The sequence below is a fragment of the Hyperolius riggenbachi genome, chromosome 5 (assembly GCF_040937935.1).
Source record: "Hyperolius riggenbachi isolate aHypRig1 chromosome 5, aHypRig1.pri, whole genome shotgun sequence".
NCBI classification, from domain to species: Eukaryota; Metazoa; Chordata; class Amphibia; order Anura; family Hyperoliidae; genus Hyperolius; species Hyperolius riggenbachi.
In genome coordinates, this window is record NC_090650.1 from 269,819,602 (window position 1) to 269,842,953 (window position 23,352).

The 23,352-nt window shown below is 45.9% G+C and overlaps 1 protein-coding gene across 1 annotated transcript in view; it reads right to left on the reverse strand.

Moving 5' to 3' along the window:
* The window catches only part of RANBP9 (RAN binding protein 9), a 99,756-nt gene that overhangs the window by 19,874 nt on the left and 56,530 nt on the right, over positions 1-23,352 (reverse strand). The window contains exons 5-10 of the mRNA XM_068236918.1: positions 21,106-21,128; positions 16,382-16,557; positions 12,521-12,633; positions 11,766-11,874; positions 9,800-9,891; positions 127-274 (exon numbers count right to left, since the gene is read on the reverse strand). Of these exons, the coding sequence (XP_068093019.1) occupies positions 127-274; positions 9,800-9,891; positions 11,766-11,874; positions 12,521-12,633; positions 16,382-16,557; positions 21,106-21,128 (661 nt within the window). The remainder of the gene's footprint in view (positions 1-126; positions 275-9,799; positions 9,892-11,765; positions 11,875-12,520; positions 12,634-16,381; positions 16,558-21,105; positions 21,129-23,352) is intronic.

The following is a 23,352-nucleotide window of genomic DNA, read 5'->3' on the forward strand; positions in this document are numbered from 1 at the left end:
TAGTAATTCTGCAGAGCGCGATATGTCAAGCAACAGGCTGCTTTGCCAGAGAGGCACAAATTCAGCTTGACAGTCATCAGTTTTTACAATGAAGCAGTCCATTCACTCACAGCGGGGAGTCCTTACCTAGGATAGCTGTTGATTTGCTGTGACATTGTCATGTTTATACTGTTCAGCTCTGTTACATTAAGGCTGGAAGGCTGGTGTTTACTACGACTGTGGGACTGGTGACTTTTGTTAGATATAACACCATTACTGCAATTGCTATCCGATCCTAAAAACAGAAAGAAAAAGACATTTACTTGCTGTGAGAAAATCATCAAATGCATAAGTCTTGTGCAATTAATACATAAAAAGACAATTATCCAATATATGCAATGGAAGAAGTATAGTCTTGTTTCTGGAGTCCTGGATTGGACAAAGAAGATGTATCCAGGCCTGGGAATGTATTTCCCACTGTAAAATAAATACTCCATATGTACATCTGCTTTCCAGTGCTGCTGATTCTAGGCATCGCACACACTAAGACAGACAGATGACGTGTGCTGTCAGCCAGTCACTCATTGGTCCATTACCGGTTAATAAGAGAGTAGGGCTGGCGGGCGGATACAATAGCAGAAAGTGCTTTCTTGCCCCCACAAAACCCACTATATCATTTATTTCACTGAAAGAAATAAGTGCAGGACAAATAATTAAAGACTGAATACGCTAAACAAGTAAATCCAAATAAAAACAAGGTACAGCTGGGTTCTTAATTTACAGGTTTGATTTACGTTTGAAGAACTGAAAAATGCTGAGCTACATGGCAGTGAGAGTTGGGAAGTTGATGGTAAAGAGATGACTGCCCACTATGTGCATGGTGGAGGGAATGGTAAAGAGATGGCTGCCCACTACATGCAGGGGGGGGGGGGGGAGAAAATGGTGGAGGGGATGGTAGAGAGATGGCTGCCCACTACGTGCAGGGGGAGAGAATGGTGGAGGGGATGGTGAAGAGATGGCTGCCCACTACATGCTGGCAGGGGAGAGAATGGTGGAGGGGATGCTAAAGAGATGGCTGCCCACTACATGCAGGCAGGGGAGGGAATGGTGGAGGGGATGGTAAAGAGATGGCTGCCCACTATGTGCAGGGGGAGAGAATGGTGGAGGGGATGGTAAAGAGATGGCTGCCCACTATGTGCAGGGGGAGAGAATGGTGGAGGGGATGGTAAAGAGATGGCTGCCCACTACGTGCAGGGGGGGAGAGAATGGTGGAGGGGATGGTAAAGAGATGGCTGCCCACTACGTGCAGGGGGAGAGAATGGTGGAGGAGATGGTAAAGAGATGGCTGCCCATTACGTGCAGGGGGAGAGAATGGTGGAGGGGATGGTAAAGAGTTGGCTGCCCACTACGTGCAGGGGGAGAGAATGGTGGAGGGGATGGTAAAGAGATGGCTGCCCACTATGTGCAGGGGGAGAGAATGGTGGAGGGGATGGTAAAGAGATGGCTGTCCACTACGTGCAGGGGGAGAGAATGGTGGAGGGGATGGTAAAGAGATGGCTGCCCACTATGTGCAGGGGGAGAGAATGGTGGAGGGGATGGCAAAGAGATGGCTGTCCACTACGTGCAGCGGGAGAGAATGGTGGAGGGGATGGTAAAGAGATGGCTGCCCACTATGTGCAGGGGAGAGAGAATGGTGGAGGGGATGGTAAAGAGTTGGCTGCCCACTACGTGCAGGGGGAGAGAATGGTGGAGGGGATGGTAAAGAGTTGGCTGTCCACTATGTGCAGGGGGAGAGAATGGTGAAGGGGATGGTAAAGAGATGGCTGCCCACTATGTGCAGGGGAGAGAGAATGGTGGAGGGGATGGTAAAGAGATGGCTGCCCACTATGTGCAGGGGGAGAGAATGGTGGAGGGGATGGCAAAGAGATGGCTGTCCACTACGTGCAGCGGGAGAGAATGGTGGAGGGGATGGTAAAGAGATGGCTGCCCACTATGTGCAGGGGAGAGAGAATGGTGGAGGGGATGGTAAAGAGTTGGCTGCCCACTACGTGCAGGGGGAGAGAATGGTGGAGGGGATGGTAAAGAGTTGGCTGTCCACTATGTGCAGGGGGAGAGAATGGTGAAGGGGATGGTAAAGAGATGGCTGCCCACTATGTGCAGGGGAGAGAGAATGGTGGAGGGGATGGTAAAGAGATGGCTGCCCACTACATGCAGGGGGAGAGAATGGTGGAGGGGATGGTAAAGAGATGGCTGCCCACTACGTGCAGGGGGAGAGAATGGTGGAGGGGATGGTAAAGAGATGACTGCCCACTATGTGCAGGGGGGCGGGGGGGGAGAGAATGGTGGAGGGGATGGTAAAGAGATGGCTGCCCACTATGTGCAGGGGGGGAGAGAATGGTGGAGGGGATGGTAAAGAGATGACTGCCCACTATGTGCAGGGGGAGAGAATGGTGGAGGGGATGGTAAAGAGATGGCTGCCCACTATGTGCAGGGGGAGAGAATGGTGGAGGGGATGGTAAAGAGATGACTGCCCACTATGTGCAGGGGGAGAGAATGGTGGAGGGGATGGTAAAGAGTAGTGTTGGGCGAACATCTAGATGTTCGGGTTCGGGCCGAACAGGCCGAACATGGCCGCGATGTTCGGGTGTTCGACCCGAACTCCGAACATAATGGAAGTCAATGGGGACCCGAACTTTTGTGGTTTGTAAAGCCTCCTTACATGCTACATACCCCAAATTTACAGGGTATGTGCACCTTGGGAGTGGGTACAAGAGGAAAAAAAAATTTAGCAAAAAGAGCTTATAGTTTTTGAGAAAATCGATTTTAAAGTTTCAAAGGGAAAACTGTCTTTTAAATGCGGGAAATGTCTGTTTTCTTTGCACAGGTAACATGTTTTTTGTCGGCATGCAGTCATAAATGTAATACATATAAGAGGTTCCAGGAAAAGGGACCGGTAACGCTAACCCAGCAGCAGCACACGTGATGGAACAGGAGGAGGGTGGCGCAGGAGGAGAAGAAGGCCACGCTTTGTGAGACACAACAACCCCGGCCTTGCATGAGGGCAAGAAGCGTGCGGATAGCATGCTTTGTACCGCCATGCAGTCATAAATGTAATAAAGATAAGTGGTTCAATAAACAGGGACCACGCGGCAACGCTAACCCAGCAGCAGCAGACGTGATGGAACAGGAGCAGGCGCAGGAGGAGAAGGCCACGCTTTGTGAGACACAACAACCCAGGCCTTGCATGAGGGCAAGAAGCGTGCGGATAGCATGCTTTGTACCGCCATGCAGTCATAAATGTAATAAAGATAAGTGGTTCAATAAACAGGGACCACGCGGCAACGCTAACCCAGCAGCAGCAGACGTGATGGAACAGGAGCAGGCGCAGGAGGAGAAGGCCACGCTTTGTGAGACACAACAACCCAGGCCTTGCATGTGGACAAAAAGCGTGCGGATATAGCAGCAATGCTTTTTGCCGCCATGCAGTCATAAATGTAATACAGATGAGAGGTTCAATAAACAGGGCCCGGAAACGCAACACCATCCCAGATGTTCATTGGTCATGTTACTTGGTTGGGGTCCTGGAGTGTTGCGTAGTCATTTCCAATCCAGGATTGATTCATTTTAATTTGAGTCAGACGGTCTGCATTTTCTGTAGAGAGGCGGATACGCCGATCTGTGACGATGCCTCCGGCAGCACTGAAACAGCGTTCCGACATAACGCTGGCTGCCGGGCAAGCCAGCACCTCTATTGCGTACATTGCCAGTTCGTGCCAGGTGTCTAGCTTCGATACCCAATAGTTGAAGGGTGCAGATGGATGGTTCGACACAGCTACGCCATCTGACATGTAGTCCTTGACCATCTTCTCCAGGCGATCGGTGTTGGAGGTGGATCTGCACGCTTGCTGTTCAGTGGGCTGCGGCTGCATGGGTGTCAGAAAATTTTCCCACTCCAAGGACACTGCCGATACCATTCCCTTTTGGGTACTAGCTGCGGCTTGCGTTGTTTGCTGCCCTCCTGGTCGTCCTGGGTTTGCGGAAGTCAGTCTGTCTGCGTACAACTGGCTAGAGGAGGGGGAGGATGTCAATCTCCTCTCTAAAGTCTCCACAAGGGCCTGCTGGTATTCTTCCATTTTGACCTGTCTGACTCTTTCTTCAAGCAGTTTTGGAACATTGTGTTTGTACCGTGGATCCAGAAGGGTATAAACCCAGTAATTGGTGTTGTCCAGAATGCGCACAATGCGTGGGTCACGTTCAATGCAGTCTAGCATGAATTGAGCCATGTGTGCCAGAGTCCTACCAGAATCCTCATCATCCTCTTGTGAGCGTTGTGATAGTTGTTGTGATGCATCATAGTCGTCACCTTCCTCCTGGTCTGCTTCTGCTGACCATTCGCGTTGAATTGTGGAAGTCCAACGTGCACCGCTCTGGCCCTCGTCAGTGGTGGCATGAAATTCCTGCTCCAACTCCAGCTGTTCCTCCTCCTCTTCTTCGTCATAGCTGCTGGGGCCAGCGTTCCCTGAGGCGGATGGCCTGATGTTGGTACCATCACGCTGATCGTTTTCTCCTTCAGATTCCCCCAGTTGCATCATGACAGCTGTTTCCTTGATTTTTAACATCGACCTCTTTAGTAAACACAGCAGTGGTATGGTAATGCTGACTGAAGAGTTGTCACTGCTCACAAGCAACGTGGATTGCTCAAAATTTTGGAGGACTTGGCAGAGGTCCAACATGTTGGCCCAATCGGATCCACAGAAGCTTGGCAGCTGGCCGGATGCGCCTCGGTACTGCGCCGTCATGTACTGGACCACTGCACTCTTCTGCTCGCAAAAGCGGGCTAGCATGTGCAGCGTAGAATTCCAGCGCGTAGGGACATCACACAGCAAGCGATGGTGGGGGAGATTGAAGCGCTCCTGCATCTTGGCGAGTGCCCCCGAAGCAGTACTGGAATTTCTACAATGTTTGGACACTCGACGCACCTTCAACAGCAGATCGGGCACGCCTGGGTATGTCCTCAGGAACCGCTGAACTACTAGGTTCATCACGTGCGCCAGGCAAGGGATGTGTGTCAGCTTAGCCAACCTTAAAGCGCGAATGAGATTACTCCCATTATCACACACAACCATGCCCGGTTTCAGGTCCAGCGGTGCCAGCCACAAATCCGTCTGTTCCTTTATTCCCCTCCAAATTTCCTCCCCTGTGTGCTGCTTATCCCCAAGGCAGATGAGCTTCAGCAACGCTTGCTGACGCATGCCAACAGCTGTGCTGCACTGCTTCCACGATCCTACTGCTGCTGGGTTAGCGTTTCCGGATGAGGTACAGCTTTGAGATGCGTTGGAGGAGAAGGAGTCAGAGAGGTAGGTGCTGCGGTTATCCAGTGGGAGGGACGGCGGTGCAGCTGTTTGTGGCGTGGGCAACACCCGTGCCGTAGCAGGTGAGGAATCGCTGCCAGGCTCCACAAGGTTCACCCAGTGCGCGGTAAGGGAGATGTATCGACCCTGGCCGAACGCACTCGTCCAGGTGTCAGTGGTGAGGTGAACCTTGCAGGCAACGGCATTCTTCAAGCTTCGGGTTATTTTGCTGACCACGTGCTCATGCAACTCAGGCACTGCAGAGCGTGCAAAGTGGTAGCGGCTGGGAACCACGTAACGTGGGATGGCCACTGACATCATGCCCTTGAAGCTGTTTGTCTCCACCAATCGATATGGCAGCATTTCGCAGGCCAGAAGCTTGGCTATGCTGGCTGTTACTGCCACGGCCCGGGGGTCATTTGCTGGCAATTTCCTCTTGCGCTCAAACATCTCCGACACAGACAACTGAACCGTAGCGCTGCACACGGAAGGGCTGTTGGTTGTTGTGTTTGATGAACACTGGGAGACCTCAAGAGCACTACTCCGGAAAGTGACAGTGTCAGCGTCGTCTGATGTTTGTGAATGTTGTGAACCACGCAATGGCTGGGCTACTGCTGCTGCTGAGGCGGGTCTGGTGAACCCAAGGGAGGCAGTGTTGTTTCTGGTACCCTGTCCTGACGCGTTTGCCCAAAGAGTGGGATGTTTGGATAGCATGTGACGGCTCATGCTGGTGGTGGAGAGGTTGTTAATATTTTTCCCCCTGCTCAGGCGGGTCTTGCACACCTTGCAAATCGCCATGGTAACATCCTCAGTGCAGTCTTCAAAGAAAGCCCAGACTTTGGAGCACCTGCCTCCTTGCTGGCGATTTCTGTTTGCTCCTCTTTTGCCTCTCACTTGAACTTCCACGCTTGTGGTGCCTGAAATTGCGCGCCGCCTACCTTGTGGCACAAGGCGAACTCGTGCAGCAGTGGGTTCTTCAACAGACTCATCTGTGCTGCTGCTACGACGGCGATGTTCTCGTTCACAAACAAAATCTGGGTCTCTGTCCACATTGTCCATACCCTCCTCTTCCATCTCCTCAAACTCGTCATATGTCATTGTGGGCCACCGCCGTGGAGTAGAGCTCCCCACAACAACCTCTGCGCAGCACACTCCAACGTCGTCTTCCAGATCTTGTCGGCCGACCTCCTGCAATTGCAACCCCTCCTGCCCAAATTGCTCTGGGATTTGGGTTTCCGAGTCCTCTTCGGACTCGCCTTGTATTTCAGTGCGCGGTGCATTTCCCACAGTTAACGGTTGTGAATCCAGGCACAACATTTCTGGCTGTTCCTCCATTGACCTTTGAAAGGTGGAAGTTTGTTGGGCTGGGAATAGCTCCTGCGAATACCCCATTGTGTCCTGAGGTAATTCATCGGACTGGTTATCTGGCAGTTGTGTGCGTGGTGTCGCTGCCGGTTGTGTCAGCTTTGTGCCCACTGGCTCCTTGTAACTGGCTGAGGACTCGGACCTCGTGCGTGATGTGCTGGTGCTGCTTAACCCACTGCTGGACGCTTGAGAGGTCATCCAAGTAATTATCTGGTCCTGTTCTTTTGGATTTGTGAGGGTTGTTGTCCTGGACAACATGGGCGGTATTGAGTGGGTTTTCTTGGGTGCTCCCCTGTGGCCTGTACGTGAACCGTCAGGGGAAACACCTCTTCCCTTGCCCCTCCCTCTTTCACCGGATTTCTTCCTCATTTCACTTATCCTTACAGTACACGCTGACTGGCAGCAGTACAGTGGCAGTACAGAAATGCTATACAGTACCACTATTCCCAGCAGCGACACAGAGCACAATGCTATACAGTGACGGGTGAGCGGTGTACCACTATTCCCAGCAGCGACACAGAGCACAATGCTATACAGTGACGGGTGAGCGGTGTACCACTATTCCCAGCAGTGACACAGAGCACAATGCTATACAGTGACGGGTGAGCGGTGTACCACTATTCCCAGAAGCGACACAGAGCACAATGCTATACAGTGGCGAACGAGCGGTGTACCACTATTCCCAGCAGACACAGAACAGTACACAGAATGCTATATAGTGTGGCTGAACGAGCGGTGTACCACTATTCCCAGCAGACACAGAACAGTACACAGAATGCTATATAGTGTGGCTGAACGAGCGGTGTACTACTGTTCCCAGCAGACACAGAACAGTACACAGAATGCTATATAGTGTGGCTGAACGAGCGGTGTACTACTGTTCCCAGCAGACACAGAACAGTACACAGAATGCTTTATAGTGTGGCTGAACGAGCGGTGTACTACTGTTCCCAGCAGACACAGAACAGTACACAGAATGCTATATAGTGTGGCTGAACGAGCGGTGTACTACTGTTCCCAGCAGACACAGAACAGTACACAGAATGCTATATAGTGTGGCTGAACGAGCGGTGTACCACTGTTCCCAGCAGACACAGAACAGTACACAGAATGCTATATAGTGTGGCTGAACGAGCGGTGTACCACTATTCCCAGCAGACACAGAACAGTACACAGAATGCTATATAGTGTGGCTGAACGAGCGGTGTACTACTGTTCCCAGCAGACACAGAACAGTACACAGAATGCTATATAGTGTGGCTGAACAAGCGGTGTACCACTATTCCCAGCAGACACAGAACAGTACACAGAATGCTATATAGTGTGGCTGAACGAGCGGTGTACTACTGTTCCCAGCAGACACAGAACAGTACACAGAATGCTATATAGTGTGGCTGAACGAGCGGTGTACCACTGTTCCCAGCAGACACAGAACAGTACACAGAATGCTATATAGTGTGGCTGAACGAGCGGTGTACCACTATTCCCAGCAGACACAGAACAGTACACAGAATGCTATATAGTGTGGCTGAACGAGCGGTGTACTACTGTTCCCAGCAGACACAGAACAGTACACAGAATGCTATATAGTGTGGCTGAACGAGCGGTGTACTACTGTTCCCAGCAGACACAGAACAGTACACAGAATGCTTTATAGTGTGGCTGAACGAGCGGTGTACTACTGTTCCCAGCAGACACAGAACAGTACACAGAATGCTATATAGTGTGGCTGAACGAGCGGTGTACCACTGTTCCCAGCAGACACAGAACAGTACACAGAATGCTATATAGTGTGGCTGAACGAGCGGTGTACTACTGTTCCCAGCAGTGACACACAATGACTGGGGGGGACCCTGGCTAGCGTGGCTGGAGCGCGAACTACCCTGCCTGCCTACCCAAAGCTAAACCCACAGACAAATGGCGGAGATATGACGTGGTTCGGGTATTTATTTACCCGAACCACGTGACAGTTCGGCCAATCAGAGCGCGTTCGGGTCCGAACCACGTGACCCGTTCGGCCAATCACAGCGCTAGCCGAACGTTCGGGGAACGTTCGGCCATGCGCTCTTAGTTCGGCCATATGGCCGAACGGTTTGGCCGAGCACCGTCAGGTGTTCGGCCGAACTCGAACATCACCCGAACAGGGTGATGTTCTGCAGAACCCGAACAGTGGCGAACACTGTTCGCCCAACACTAGTAAAGAGATGGCTGCCCACTATGTGCAGGGGGAGAGAATGGTGGAGGGGATGGTAAAGAGATGGCTGTCCACTACGTGCAGGGGGAGAGAATGGCGGAGGGTATATGTTAAAAAGATGGCTGCCCACTACGCGCAGGGTGTTGATCTGTGGCTGGCCCATGATAATATCACAGTGCAGAGGGTTGATATTGCTACATGTAGCATGAATGATTAAGGTTAGATGTTATTTAGGAGCATCAGAATTTAGGTAGAGGAAGGTTATTTTTAACAGAGGGCGATTTTGCCAAGGAGGAGATAACACTAAAGTGTATGTGAGTATTGGAGTTGGGGTTGTTTAGGTGTCAAGAAGGAGTTAATGCGTAAAGGAAAGGGTTATGCTTAAGGTTAGGCAATGGGTGTAGAGACTGTTATGGCGATTGGCTACACACAACCAAATCACAGGAAAAACAACTTAAGCAATACCACAAATAGTGCTCCATAGCCAAAGTTTGGTGCCAAATGTTTATGTTTGTTTTCCTGGGGTTGAGATGGGGAACATTTGTCAAATTTGGTACTGTGCATGGGTTTAGTGAAGCTAGATCAGTTCAGGTGATATTTAATTCATGGAATTATACTGTACTCACGTTAGCAGTTCAACCCAACTGCACCAAGATGGCATTTTTTTAAATAAATATACACAAACATATCAAACATTTTTTAACACTAAAAATATTTAACATAGTAGCCAGAAATTTCTGCAACATGCAACAGCTGGCTAACAGTACATCAAGATTACTATTTAATATGCGACAATCTTGCATCTGGAGCTCTAAGATGACGCAAAAAAAAAAAAAAAGCACTACTGAAACATTTGGAAATGTAGCAATAATATGAATTTACCAAATTTATTCTAACTAGAAGAGTCTACCTGAGTAGCTGTCTTGTGATTTGGGACTGCGACCTCCCAGACATCTCACCTCACTGTCTGTTCCATTCACCATTTCTATGAACTGTCTTACTCTGTATTTAAAGGAAAAGGCAGGATAAAAATTATTGTAAATATACATCAAAAGTCTATGTTTGTATAATTAATTAAGTTGCCCATTAACTGTAAAATCTTTAGAGAACAATTATATTACGACTGTTTTCTCGTTCGTTTCCTGAAAGAATTGGTGGCCCAGCTTGGCAGATATTTCAAATAAAGTATTGTAACTGGTGTCGATACAATCGCAAATGTGAGTGAGCAATGCCCTGGATCAATTAAATACAATCTTTTCTTTCGCTCTTAGTGATCTTATTGAGAATACGATATAAATGATATATAAAAATCGCCCTCACAGAAAACACTCATTTGGACATGATTAGGATAGAAACACGCCCTTCTGTATTACACAACCCAGCTGACAATGTGAAGCCCACCTTCCAACAAGACAATGACCTTGAGTACAAAAGAAACCAGGAATGGCTTAGGGCTCTTTTACATTGCAAAAGCAATGCGATTCCATTTGCAATTCGATTTTTTGGCGACTGCATTTCACAATTTAATTTGGGCCGGGGGAATGGCAAGCAGAAAGCAACATGCAGGACATTATCAATCCCCCAAAAACGCAGTCCAATCCCAAGGTGTTAGTTTAAAATAGAACCTGTGATTTCTATTTTAAACACTGAGGGTTTGCATTTTGCAAACTGCTCGCTATCAGAATCACATTGTAAAACGCAGAACAATGCACGCAGTGTAGAAGAGCCCTTAGCGACAACTAAATCGCTTTAGGCAGCAGTAGGGTCTTAGTATTTGTTTTAATGGAATACTTCTTTTTTTTATTCAGAAAAATTTGCAAAAATGTCATAATTGGCTGAAAGTTGTTTTGAGGAAAAAAATTGACCAAGTTCAGCATGAGGCGGCAACAAACAAAAGTGTAGGATCAGGATACTTTCTATATCCACTATAGCTTCCTTTCAACCAACCCCCAACCCCTCCCCGCCAATCTTACTCTTTATTTGGATTGAAGAGAGCAATGATAGAAATATCAGCCATCATAAGGTGGTGAAAATACTCAACAACTCAACTCAACTAAACAGCAGGATCTGCTGTGATTAAAGTATCAGAAATATTCATCACTGCATATATTTACATGTTCATACGCCAATTTACATAATTATTATTATTATTATTGAAGATATATATCATCATGGCTAATACAATTCAATACAGACATTGGTGCATAATATAGAAGGGTTAAGCCCCATCTACACGATAAGATTCTTTGTACGATTCCATTTACGATCCAAATAAATCCGACATGTCCGATGGGGATTCGATTCAATGCGATTTGCCATTGCAAAAAAAAAATGGCAAATCGAATTGAATCGAATCCCGATCGGACATGTCGGATTTAATCGGATCGTAAATAGAATCGTAATTAAATCGTACAAAGAATCGTATTGTGTAGATGGGGCTTTAAGCCTCATCTACACGCGTAGATGAGGCTCCGATCCGGCGGCTCGATTAGCCGACGGATCGCCTCTTCCGCGTCCCCGCTCACCCGATTCGATACCCGCTCGTCCCCGCACCGCTTATCTTCCGCTCGATTCCCTGCCATTGTCCCCTCGCGGGGAACGAGCAGGGAATCGGCGGTAGCAAGATCCGACCTGTCGGATCTTATCAATCGAGCCACATCGCCGCCTCATTTACGCGTGTAGATGAGGCTAAAGACAATATAGTAAGTGACAATTGTATAGTGATTAACAAAACATTACAGAATTTTACAAGAGACAAAAGGCAGGGAAACCCACCCTTGTGAGCTTACAATCTAAAAGAATAGGGAAGAAACAAGAAGTGGGGAAAAGTAGGCTATGAATTTCCAGGTAGAGGCCACAATAGACCAGCCACTTACTTTAAGGTGAAGAAAAGGTTAGGATTTCTTTCTAGTAGGTTGGGGTATAACTGTTGCGTTGTTTCAATAGCTTCACCCATTCTTCCTGCTAGCACCAGCTTCTGGATCCCTGGAAGGCAAAAACACACTATTCCTTTCTTGCCTTCCTATACTTTATGGTAATGAAATTACAAATCTAAATCATGCACTTGGTGGGTAAACTGCTGAAAGTAGACCAGAGCTGTGTGAATATGAAAAATGGATTGGGACCTCCCTCGCATGTGCATAAGGCCACGACTGATGCAACTGAGCCTGATACCAGGGCTGATCGCGGCTGAATGGCAGACCGCGGGAGGATGGCGAGGGATTCACACGTGCTTATGGGGCTGGAGCCCCGGGTAAATATCGATTTTTTATATTCATTCACTCAGCTCTAGTACACTTTAAGTACTGAGTGTATGAATCAATTTTGAATCAAACAGTAATAGACACATAAATGCAGTGATTGGATAGTGTAGCGGCTCTTCCTGATCAGTAAGCCAGCTATACAGTAAGGAGTCCATGGGTTAGACTCCCTAACACTGCTACTGGCTATAGAACTGCCCTAGTGGCTGCAGCTCTGGTGATTTGAGTCCGCCAGGAGTAAATCACAATATAAATTAAATATAAAATTGTTTTTATGAATTTAGCTGAGCTTTATGTTTCATGCAAGACTATGTGCCTATAAAGTGGAACAATCAATGCTGGAGAAACAGCACATGAGAACTTTAGCTTACTTTGCCGATTCTTAATGGAGGCCAGCTCTTCTTGAACTGTCTGGTCTGTGGACTTGGCAAAGGCTTCTGCTGTGGAACAGTAGCCATGGTGCACTAGATAAGAAGACACCATCCTAAAATAAAGAGTACAAATATCAGGATTTTAAAATGGCAGGATAATAATGCTTGTGAACACTAAAAGAAACATCAGGTCAGCTTCTATCACTGCCCAAGACACAACAAGCAACTGTGTGGTAAATTTTGTTGTGACCTTATAATCAGGGCCTGCACTGCCATAGAGGCAAGAGAGGCATTTGCTCCAGAGCCCCTAACCTCTGCAGGGGCCCCTGTGCCACCAGGCCTTTCCCTGACAACTGCCCCCCCCCCCCTCCCACTGCAAATGTATTTTCTTTTAAACAGTACCAGTTGTCTGGCAGCCCTGCTGATATCTACAGCTTCAGTAGTGTCTGAATCCCACACTTGAGACAAGCATGCAGCTAATCCAATCAGACTTCAGTCAGAAACACTTGATCTGCATGCTTGTTCAGGTCTATGGCTAAAAGTATTAGAGGCAGATGATCAGCAGTGCAGCCAGGGAATTTGGATTATTTAAAAGGAAATAAATATGTCAACCTCCATATCCCTCTCAGTTCAGGTGTGCTTTAACCAAGTTTCAGATAAAAGCAGTAACAGAATCAGGATTTATTTTGTGTGCCATAGACCGCCTTCAGCATGATTTACGTCATTATTTCAAAGTACTGATGGGTGTATATATAAAAAGTTAAGTGTTACATGAACACATCAGTCATTTTTCTTTTTTTAATTACTAATAAGCACCGCTAATACTAATAACTGTTTCTTGCTTTTTTACGGATAGGCACTGCTAATACTACTGTGGTTTCTTGCTTTATTATAGATAGGCACCGCTAATACTACTGGATGTTTCTTGCTTTATTACGGATAGGCACTGCCAATACTACTGTTGCAAAAAAGAGAAAAAGGCCAGGCACTGCCTGTTAAAAACCCTTTATTGTGGCTGGGTAAGTGGCATACAGCAGTGAGGGGAGGAAAAAAAGCCTGACAGCAGTTTCACAAGGACTAGCCTTGCTTCTTCAGAGGCAGTGAAATATATCACTGCCTCTGTCCTTGCAAAACAGCTGTCAGGCTTTTTTTCGTCCCCCACTGCTGTATGCCACTTACCCAGCCACAATAAAGGGCTTTTAACCAGGGCTGTGGAGTCTGAGTTGGAGTCTTTTTGTACAAAATTCACAGCCCTGGTAAGTATTAGACTAAGAAGTCAGAGTCTGAGGCATTTTTGGGTACCCGGAGTCGGTGATTTCATAAACTGAGGAGTCGGAACATTTTTGTACCGACTCCACAGCCCTGCTTTTAAAGGGAACCAGAGAGGAACGAGGGGTGAAAAAAGGCAAGGATTTTATACATACCTGGGGCTTCTTCCAGCCCCATAAGCCTGAATCGCTCCCACGCCGCCGTCCTCAGCTTCCTGGATCCGCCGGTACCGGGCCCGTCACTTCCGGCGGACGCGGCCAATTGTCCGCATCACAGGGGCTCCCTCCATACATGTACGCATGCGGCTGCGCAGCAAGCAGCCACATGCGTATCTGTATGGGGAGAGCACCCTGTAATGCGGAGAATTGGCCGCGTCCGCCGGCGGCGTGGGAGCGATCCGTGCGTATGGGGCTGGAGGAAGCCCCAGGTATGTATAGTCCATCCTCTCTGGTTCCCTTTAACAGGCAGTGCCCGGCCTTTTTCTCTTTTTATGCAGGATTACTACTTTAAAAGGGAACCTAAACTGAGAAGAATCTGGATTTTTCCTTTTAAAATAATACCAGTTGCCGGATTCTCCTACTGACCCCGTCTCTAATACTTTTAGCCACAGCCCCTCCACAAGCATGCAGATCAGGTGCTCTGACTGAAGTCAGACTAGATTAGCTGCATGCTTGTTTCAGGTGTGTGATTCAGCCACTGCAGCCAAAGAGATCAGCAGGACTGACAGGCAACTGGTCGTTTAAAAGTAAACATCCATGTCCCTCTCAGTTAAGGTTCCCTTTAAATCGGAGCACACCTGAGGTGAGCCCATCTGTGGACTGCAGATCCCTGCTGCATACTGGTTCCAGATATCTTTTTCTAATTGTTTTTGCCAGTGCTACTGTGGGTTCTTGCTTTATTACTGATAGGCACTGCTAATACTACAGTTTGTTTGCATTATTAGTTACAGATAGACACCAATAATACTTCTGTGGTTTCTTGCTTTATTACGGATAGGCACCGCTAATACTACTGTGGTTTCTTGCTTTTATTATCGATTGGCACCGCTAATACTACTGTGGTTTCTTGCTTTATTACTGATAGGCACCGCTTATACTACTGTGGTTTCTCGCTTTATTACCGATTGGCACCACTAATAATTTTTGTTTTGCTTTATTACGCATAGGCACCGCTAAAACTACTGTGGTTTCTTGCTTTATTATAGATAGGCACCGCTAATACTACTGTAGTTTCTTGCTTTATTGCTGATAGGCACCACTAATACTACTGTGGTTTCTTGCTTTATTACTGATAGGCACCGCTAATACTACTGTAGTTTCTTGCTTTATTGCTGATAGGCACCACTAATACTACTGTAGTTTCTTGCTTTATTGCTGATAGGCACCGCTAATACTATTGTGGATTCTTGCTTTATTATGGATAGGCGCCACTAATACTACTGTGGTTTCTTGCTTAATTACGAATAGGCACAGCTAATAGTACTGTGGTTTTTTGCTTTATTACTGATAGGCACCGCTAAGGCCTCTTTCACAGTGGGACGTTGCGTTTGATGCGACGTTAAAGTCGCACAACGTGCCCCTAACGCAGCGCATGTAGGTTATGAAACTGGACGTTATTTTGCACTGCGTTGTGTCTCCTGGTGCGCCGTTTTCGGTGCATACTGATGGAACGAAAACGTCGCGTTACTGAGCATGTGCAACACACAACGCATCAGATACATTGCTAAACGCACAGCATGCAGCACTTTTTAATAACGCTACACGTTACATACTAACGCAACGTGTGCACTGTGAATGTCGCACAGACTTTGCATTGCTATGCGTTACTCTGCGTTAAAGTATTTTATAACGTGTGACTAACGTTGCACTGTGAAAGAGGCCTTATACTTCTGTGGATTCTTGCTTTCATTTAGAACTAACAGTAATGATACATTTCAGTGAGTGGTTACTGAAATCTATCAAGTCCATGAAACCCAGGGTATGGACCACTGATGTAAGGGAACTTACTGCAACTTAGTAACGGTCAGCAGCAAATTGAGGAGGTGCACCAATACAATTACAATCGTTTATTTCCAGATTACAGAATAAATTGTATGGACAATTTTAAGTATTATTTGCACTCCCATACGCCTTGAGCATGGAAAGTACATACTGTACTTTACAACTTAATTAAAGCTGAAATACCATTTGTTTAAGCCAAAACAATAGTCATGTGACCTGTGGCCAGAATATGCAAGTGCTATATTCTGCTGACTTGAAGATTCTGCAGCTACGAAGAAGTAGATGGGGTTAAAGACAATAATACAGACCTAGAGAACAGAAGAATCCAGAGTATAACTGCAGGACCTAGCAAAGTACAAGTAGTCCCTGGTTGACAAACAAGATGGGCATTGTAGGTTTGTTCTTAACCGAAACACTTTGCTACCGCAATCTCCTGTCCCTTCAGTATCCCTCCTCTGTCCCCATGTACCCCCCCCCACACACACACTGTGCCACCTTTTGTCCCCCTACTGTCCCCTTGTGCCCCTCCTGTCCCTTCTTTATCCATCAGTGCCTTTTCTTGTGCCAAAGTGACAGTGAAAAAAGTACTTACTTCTGAATGACAGACTGCCAGTCACCACCAACAGGGAACCTTTCAATCTGTGCCTGAATTTTGGCTCTCCATTCCCGAATATAGTCTTCTATATCAAACACAAATGGACTCTGTCCAAAATTTGCATCAACCACTTCACCTGGAGTCTGAAGTCCAACAGTTGGATACAGGTTTGGCTTTAAAAAAAAAAAAAAAAAAAAAAAAAGGGATCAACATAAAACAGTCTTCAAAGAATGACAGCAAAAAGCGTGCCATTAGCTTAACTACAAACATACCGAACTAATAAGAAGCTCTACAAACATTGATTTTAACAGTCTACATACACTGAAGCTTAAGTTTAACCACAAAACATGTAGACAAAATAGTTTCGTGTAACCATGTAATCAAAGTCTATATAATCATCACTAGGTAAAAAAAGACAAACTTGGTGGATTCTAACAATACTAAACAGTTCAGTAACTGACAGTCAGGAGCTGGAAATATTTCTAAAATATTTAACAGGGTCTATTTTGATATACTTCTCTAAAACCTATGTCCTGACTTTAGCTTTATGAGACAAGAAAGATATCCTGAAATGGACACTGAAGACAATACTCTTGGACTCAATAGCTTACAAATTATTCTACAGTGACATTCTTTTCAGAAATTTATTTATTGTATTTATAAAGCACCAACATATTACTCAGAAATGACCTCAAATACTTTGCTTAAAGAAATACTATCAAACTTTATCAATTTCTGTCAGTAGCATAAATCAAAATTGCAACAATAGTCTGAGCAAACACAGCATATCTTTTTGCTGTGCAGTGTCTTTTTTTAATTTATTTTACCTTATAGAATGCGTCCTCTGAAAAACTGACGGTGTCGGGGAATGGGGCAGCTCATTATATGAGAGGGGATTCCCATATTACAGTGTAGCAGTGGATTTCAGCTTTCCCCACATTAGAGCGCATTATTCAGCGCATGACCCGCCGAAGCAGCCTGCTATAAGGAGCGAGAGACAACCGCTCTCGCTCCTACTCTGCCCAGCCACTCCGCCCCAGGAGACTTCCGTGTACCGGGCTGCCGCCGCATCATCGTTTGCTACGCAACGGCAAACACATTAGCTGGAGGAGGGCGCGTCATGATCCTTCCTCCCCTTCTGCTCCCAATGCTTTCAGGAGCAATGACGTGCCCTCCTCCAGCTAATGTGTTTGCCGTTGCATAGCAAACAATGATGATGCGGCGGCAGCCCGGTACACGGAAGTCTCCTGGGGCGGATTGGCTGGGCAGAGTAGGAGCGAGAGCGGTTGTCTCTCGCTCCTTATAGCAGGCTGCTTCGGCGGGTCATGCGCTGAATAATGCGCTCTAATGTGGGGAAAGCTAAAATCCACTGCTACACTGTAATATGGGAATCCCCTCATATAATGAGCTGCCCCATTCCCCGACGCCGTCAGTTTTTCAGGGGACGCACTCTATAAGGTAAATTAAAAAAAAGACACTGCACAGCAAAAAGATATGCTGTGTTTGCTCAGACTATTGGCTGGCTACTGCCAGAAATTGATGAAGTTTGATAGTATTCCTTTAACACATTACAGACTACAAGGCTCTGGCCCCTTGAGGATCAAAGCCTTGTTTTTATGTGGCCGTTCTGTGATCACTGTGATTACTTGGTAAGAAGCCAATGAAACTAGCTCCTTACCAATAGGAGGAAACTCTGCTGTCAAATGACAGCAGAGTTTACTTCCTCCAGGAGCAGCGATCAGCTGGGGACCATGGTAAGCCGCGGTGTAGAATCTATAACTAATCAGAGTTAGAGAGCCATAGTTGTGGCGTAAATTCTACTTACTGTGGTTCCAAACCGGTTAACCTTGTAAATATCATTAACATACAGGTGAAAGCTTGACTGTGCAATCTAACATTCAGGATATCATAGAACAGAGATGGGCAAACTTTTCTAACTGAAGTCCACATTCCTCTAGCAGCCAGCATACCTCTGTTCTCCTCCCTCCCTGCATAGTGTTGGAAGTGTGCATAGGTCTTGACTTGCCCAATTGCACTTTCCAGCGGTGATCTCCATGGCCGTGTCACGCTGGTGCGCACTGACCTATTGTTAGGTACCGAACGCAACTTTGCAGGGAGAGAGGAGAGGAGACCAGAGAAATCCAGCCCTCTATCGGAGGGCCAGATTAAGAATAGCAACAGGCTGGATCCGGCCAGCGGGCTGTAGTTTGCTCAGCCCCGTCATAGACAAAAGATTGGACACAACATTTGTCCTTCACCAATTGCCCTAGAGTTAAAAACATAACTTTGGGTTTTAAAATCACAAGGCCCTAAATGTCTTGTATCAACAATTTACGCTTCCCTTATCATGGCTACCAGACGCAGTAAGAAGTTCAAGGAAGGAAAAATTGTCTACCCATTTTTCTGATGTCTCAGAGAATGATTAGGAGAAAATTGGAACGCACAATTCAGTTTTAGTGACAGCTAAAGAACTGAGGGTAAAGGTGCTGGACTGGTAAACGATGTCTCCAGACTTAAATCTTATTAAGCATCTGTGGGGCATCCTCAAATGGACGATGGAGGAGCATCCACCAGCTTTTTGATGTTGTTACGGAGTGGAAGAGGATTCCAGTGGCAAACTGTGAAGCTCTAGTGAACTCCATGCCCAAGAGTTACAGCAGGCTGGAAAATAATGGTGGGCCTATAGAGAGCTATATGTATATAGGTTGCATTCCAGTTAGATTGACATTTAGCCATGAGCAGACTAATTTGTGGTGATATTGGGATGAGAGAGCTACACCCCACGTCGTCAATTATAGTGTGTGTGTGTGTGTGTGTGTGTGTGTGTGTGTGTGTGTGTGTGTGTGTGTGTGTGTGTGTGTGTGTGTGTGTGTGTGTGTGTGTGTGTGTGTGTGTGTGTGTGTGTGTGTGTGTGTGTGTGTGTGTGTGTGTGTGTGTGTGTGTGTGTGTGTGTGTGTGTGTACCAAAAATGTAGCTCACAGTTCTCCTAGAGGACATTAAATTGCGTTACTCTGTTTCAAATTTAGCACCTTGTGGAGTACTTCCAAATCTGTATGCCAACAATGTATAAAATGGTTAACTGCATGACTCTTTGTACTTCCTTTCTTTAAAATTACAATAGCTGTGTGTGTATTTCACATACAGTGTATGTATGTTTATACTTTTTGTGTGTCTTTACAGCCAATGAATATCTTTCAGTTGCAAATAAAAAGGGCGCAAAGAAATCGCCAGCAGCTCATTTTACTGACAACACATGGGGTATGTACATGATTTGCCTAGTATTAAAAAAGAACTTTAACTCAGGCATTGAACTTCATCCCAATCAGTAGCTGATGCCTCCTTTCCCATTAGAAATCTCTACCTTTTCTAAAATAGTTATTGGGGGTGGGGGTGGGGGGGATGAGTTTGTATGCCTCATATTGTAGTGAAATCCCTACCACAGTTTTGTCAGGGCCTTGGTTCTGACAGTTTGCTGTGAACCTTGTTGCATTCTGGGAAATAATTACTTTTTCCAACTGTCTAGCTAGCAATATCTCCATCTGTGCATAGAACTATCAGTAACCAAACATTCCGTACAGATTACCTGGCAGAATCACCAGTGATACATTTCAGAATATAAATTAATGTTGAAAGGACAGATCCTTCAACTAATATTAGAGGGGGGGGGGGGGGAATCAGCAAAGACCCTCGCCCTTCAAGCATAATTCACCATTTGACCATTCGTAATTTGAGAGCTCAATATATGGTTTCGTGTCAATCCAAAATATAGTATTTCATTTATCTGACTTGGAAATAACACAGAATCGTGTGCCACCTTGCGATTAAACAACGCATTCAATTTTAAAAGCGCAGCAGTGTGTACAGGCCCTAACAGCTGTGTGTTGAGTTATTTTAACGGGACAGCAATTTTACGCTGTTACAGGCTGTACATTGCATCAAAGTGCTATATCTTCGGTGTTATCTCATGTAATGAGATGATCAAATATTTACAAAAATGTGAGAGGTGTACTCACTTTTGTGAAATACTGTAAATGTGGGCAGAAAGTGCCACCTTACCCATGATTGCTATTAGACTGCCCAGGATTATCTTGCAGCGGTGTAAGGTCAAATGTTAGCATATTAACAATAATAATAACATTGCTAGTGGTCTTGATTTTTATTTTCCGGGGAGGGGTTGCTTTCCCCATTTGGTGCCTACAGAATGGTGCACTGTTACATGAGGCCAACAGTAACCTAAGTGAAAAATGTAAGGACATACAGCCCTTCTAAACAGGCAATAAACAGGGTGCTAGGCAAGGACACTGATCTATTATAAATGTGTTATCAAGTAATGTCCAATGGTGTTTATCTCGCCTTACTACTACAAGCTATTAATAGAGTACATGCTCTATGTTTAGCCACACTGCATCACTTGATGTTAGCCGACATCACATGAAACAAACTGACCAATGAGCTGGCAGAGGAAATCCCCACCCCTTATAAATAAAATAGCATAAATAGGGGTCAGGAGGTAGACTGAAGCATGTTCCCCAAGTATAAGGTGCCTATTCATATGTACGTAAAACATTGCAGGCTTCAATGATTTTTTTGTGTGACTGTCATAACTAAAAAGTGCAATATTATCCACTATTTAACACATGGTTAGCCTTAAAGATTGTAATTTGAATACTTTATTAGGCTCCATAGGAAATAAAAACTAAAAGGACAAGAATGCAACTCACCGGTAGGTCTGTAAAGGCAATACCTGTGTAAGCAAGAAAACATAACATGATGCATTTCGAAAATATAATACAAAACCTTTGAAAAGAAATATTTAGACAAAATACAGCTTCAGCAGTGACATGCATACATTAGTTATACAAACAGGAATCATTCCCTTCCCTTGTGCTTCCTCCAGTATGTCTGTAGATTGCAAATAAAGCCATGCATCTAGAAACACCCTCTTCATTGGCCAATGACCTGTGCACAGCATTCAGAATGACAGGTTTTAATGAATACACACTGTGCTACCTTCCCGGACTGTCAGAATACATAGCTGGTAGAACAAACAAAGCTCTGTTTCCTCGAGAAGGACTGCTCATGTCAGAAAATAAGGGTAATATCTATGTTTCCCTATCTCGCAATATGCTTGCACTTCTTACCCTCTCAGGTAAATAAACACACTGCATGCAGTGAGATATTTAACCAGACTCCCTAGTGGGAGGCCAAGGTATACAGCCTGCACCCTTTTACCCAGTTTTATACTGAGTGCCTGAGGACATGCAGCCAGTGCTGGGCTGTTCTCCTTACAAAGTTTCTATGCGCTACGAGCCTAGTGTTATGACTGCAACCTGTGTTAAATATTTCAGAAAATTCAATTTTAACAAAGAATTAAATGCACAACAACAACACATACATAATTTTAATATGCTGTTCTTAAAACTATCACAAAGGAAACAATTGTTTGGAGATTGACATTTTCTACCTGATCTAAATCTTACAGATCTCCCATTCAAACTACAATTGCAATTAACTGATCATTCTTCCTTTTTATTAGGTTTAAAGCGCCATTAAACTGCAACTGAAAGATGTGTGGCTAGCATTAGGACCCATTTCCACTGCAGTCAAACTGAAGCGTTTTCTCGCATGCAATTTTGGATGCAGAAAACACAGCCTATTTAAATCAATAGGCTGCAGCTGAATCGCCAGCAGTGCAATGCATGGCATGGCTATAACGATTTGGATGTAAATTTGCATAGCAGGGTGACCGTTTCCGGAACAGACGTGGCGTGCCAGTGGAAACCTGCTGTTAGGGAAAGCCAAACTGAGATAGACATGAAGGCCGACAACTTAATGTGTGTACACACGTTCAATATCTGTCACCCCCAGGGATCGGGACTTGATTGAGTCCCAATGCTGTACAAACATTTTGCTAGCCTCCAGGATTCCACCAGCATCTTGGTGCAATAGATAGGGATGGAAGGTCAACCATGCGACATGGAATGCAGAGGGGCGGGATGCGTAGGTAAACCATGCCAATCCACCAGGCTGATCACTCGCCGACACATCAGGGAAATCAGGGGCCGCTGTACACACATTAGATTAATCGAAAGAGGCAACCCCGACCAAGAACCATCTAGCGTGTGTGCTTCATCTTAAAAGAAATTAAAAATGGTTTCTATTAGTTATTTGGCTGTCATGCTGCTGTTTTAGTTCCAGCAATCTCAGAGTAACACACATGGAACAATAATGCCAGCAGCCATCTTCCAAGTAATTGCATACTGCGCAGAAAGCTCCCAGTGAAGTCAGCGGGAACGAGGGCGCACACCCGAGGACGCGCAGGCGCAGTGGTTTGCAACATTACAGTCGCAAATACTGGAAGTGAGCCGTGGTGGGGACTGGGGGATTGTTCTGTCCCAGTGCAGGCACAGGACGTCCACGGGGGGGGGGGGGGGGGGGGGGGGGGTTGGGAGACACCACAGGTAAGTTTAACTTTATTTGTAACCTTTTTTTCCCTTTAACAAACTAGTGGTCTTATCTGTCATCAATTAGCTAGCATGCCTGTGAGCCCTCCTGAAATGGCAATTAAGGCATCTAATTACATTTATTTACATTTGCAAAAGAATGTTTCTCCTCTCTGAATTCCAAGTGTATATAACGCTGGGAATACACGGTTCGTTTTTGCCTTCGTTTAAACCTTCGTTTCGATTGTGCCTTTTGTCCTTTTCGATCCCGAAATAATCGGTCATACGGTTAATATCACCACCCACGGTTTCGTTTTTTTTTTCGATTCTGATGGTTTCGTTTTTCCAATGATCGAAGGCTGCAAAGAAACGAAACGAAAATCCCTTTTTACAGGGATGGACTAGCATAAACGAATATATAATCGATCTGAACAGCCATCAAGCCTACCAATGGCTCGATTAGATGGATAAAGAGAGATAATATCAAACATGTTCGATCACTAGTCGTTCGTTTTTGGGGTCTAT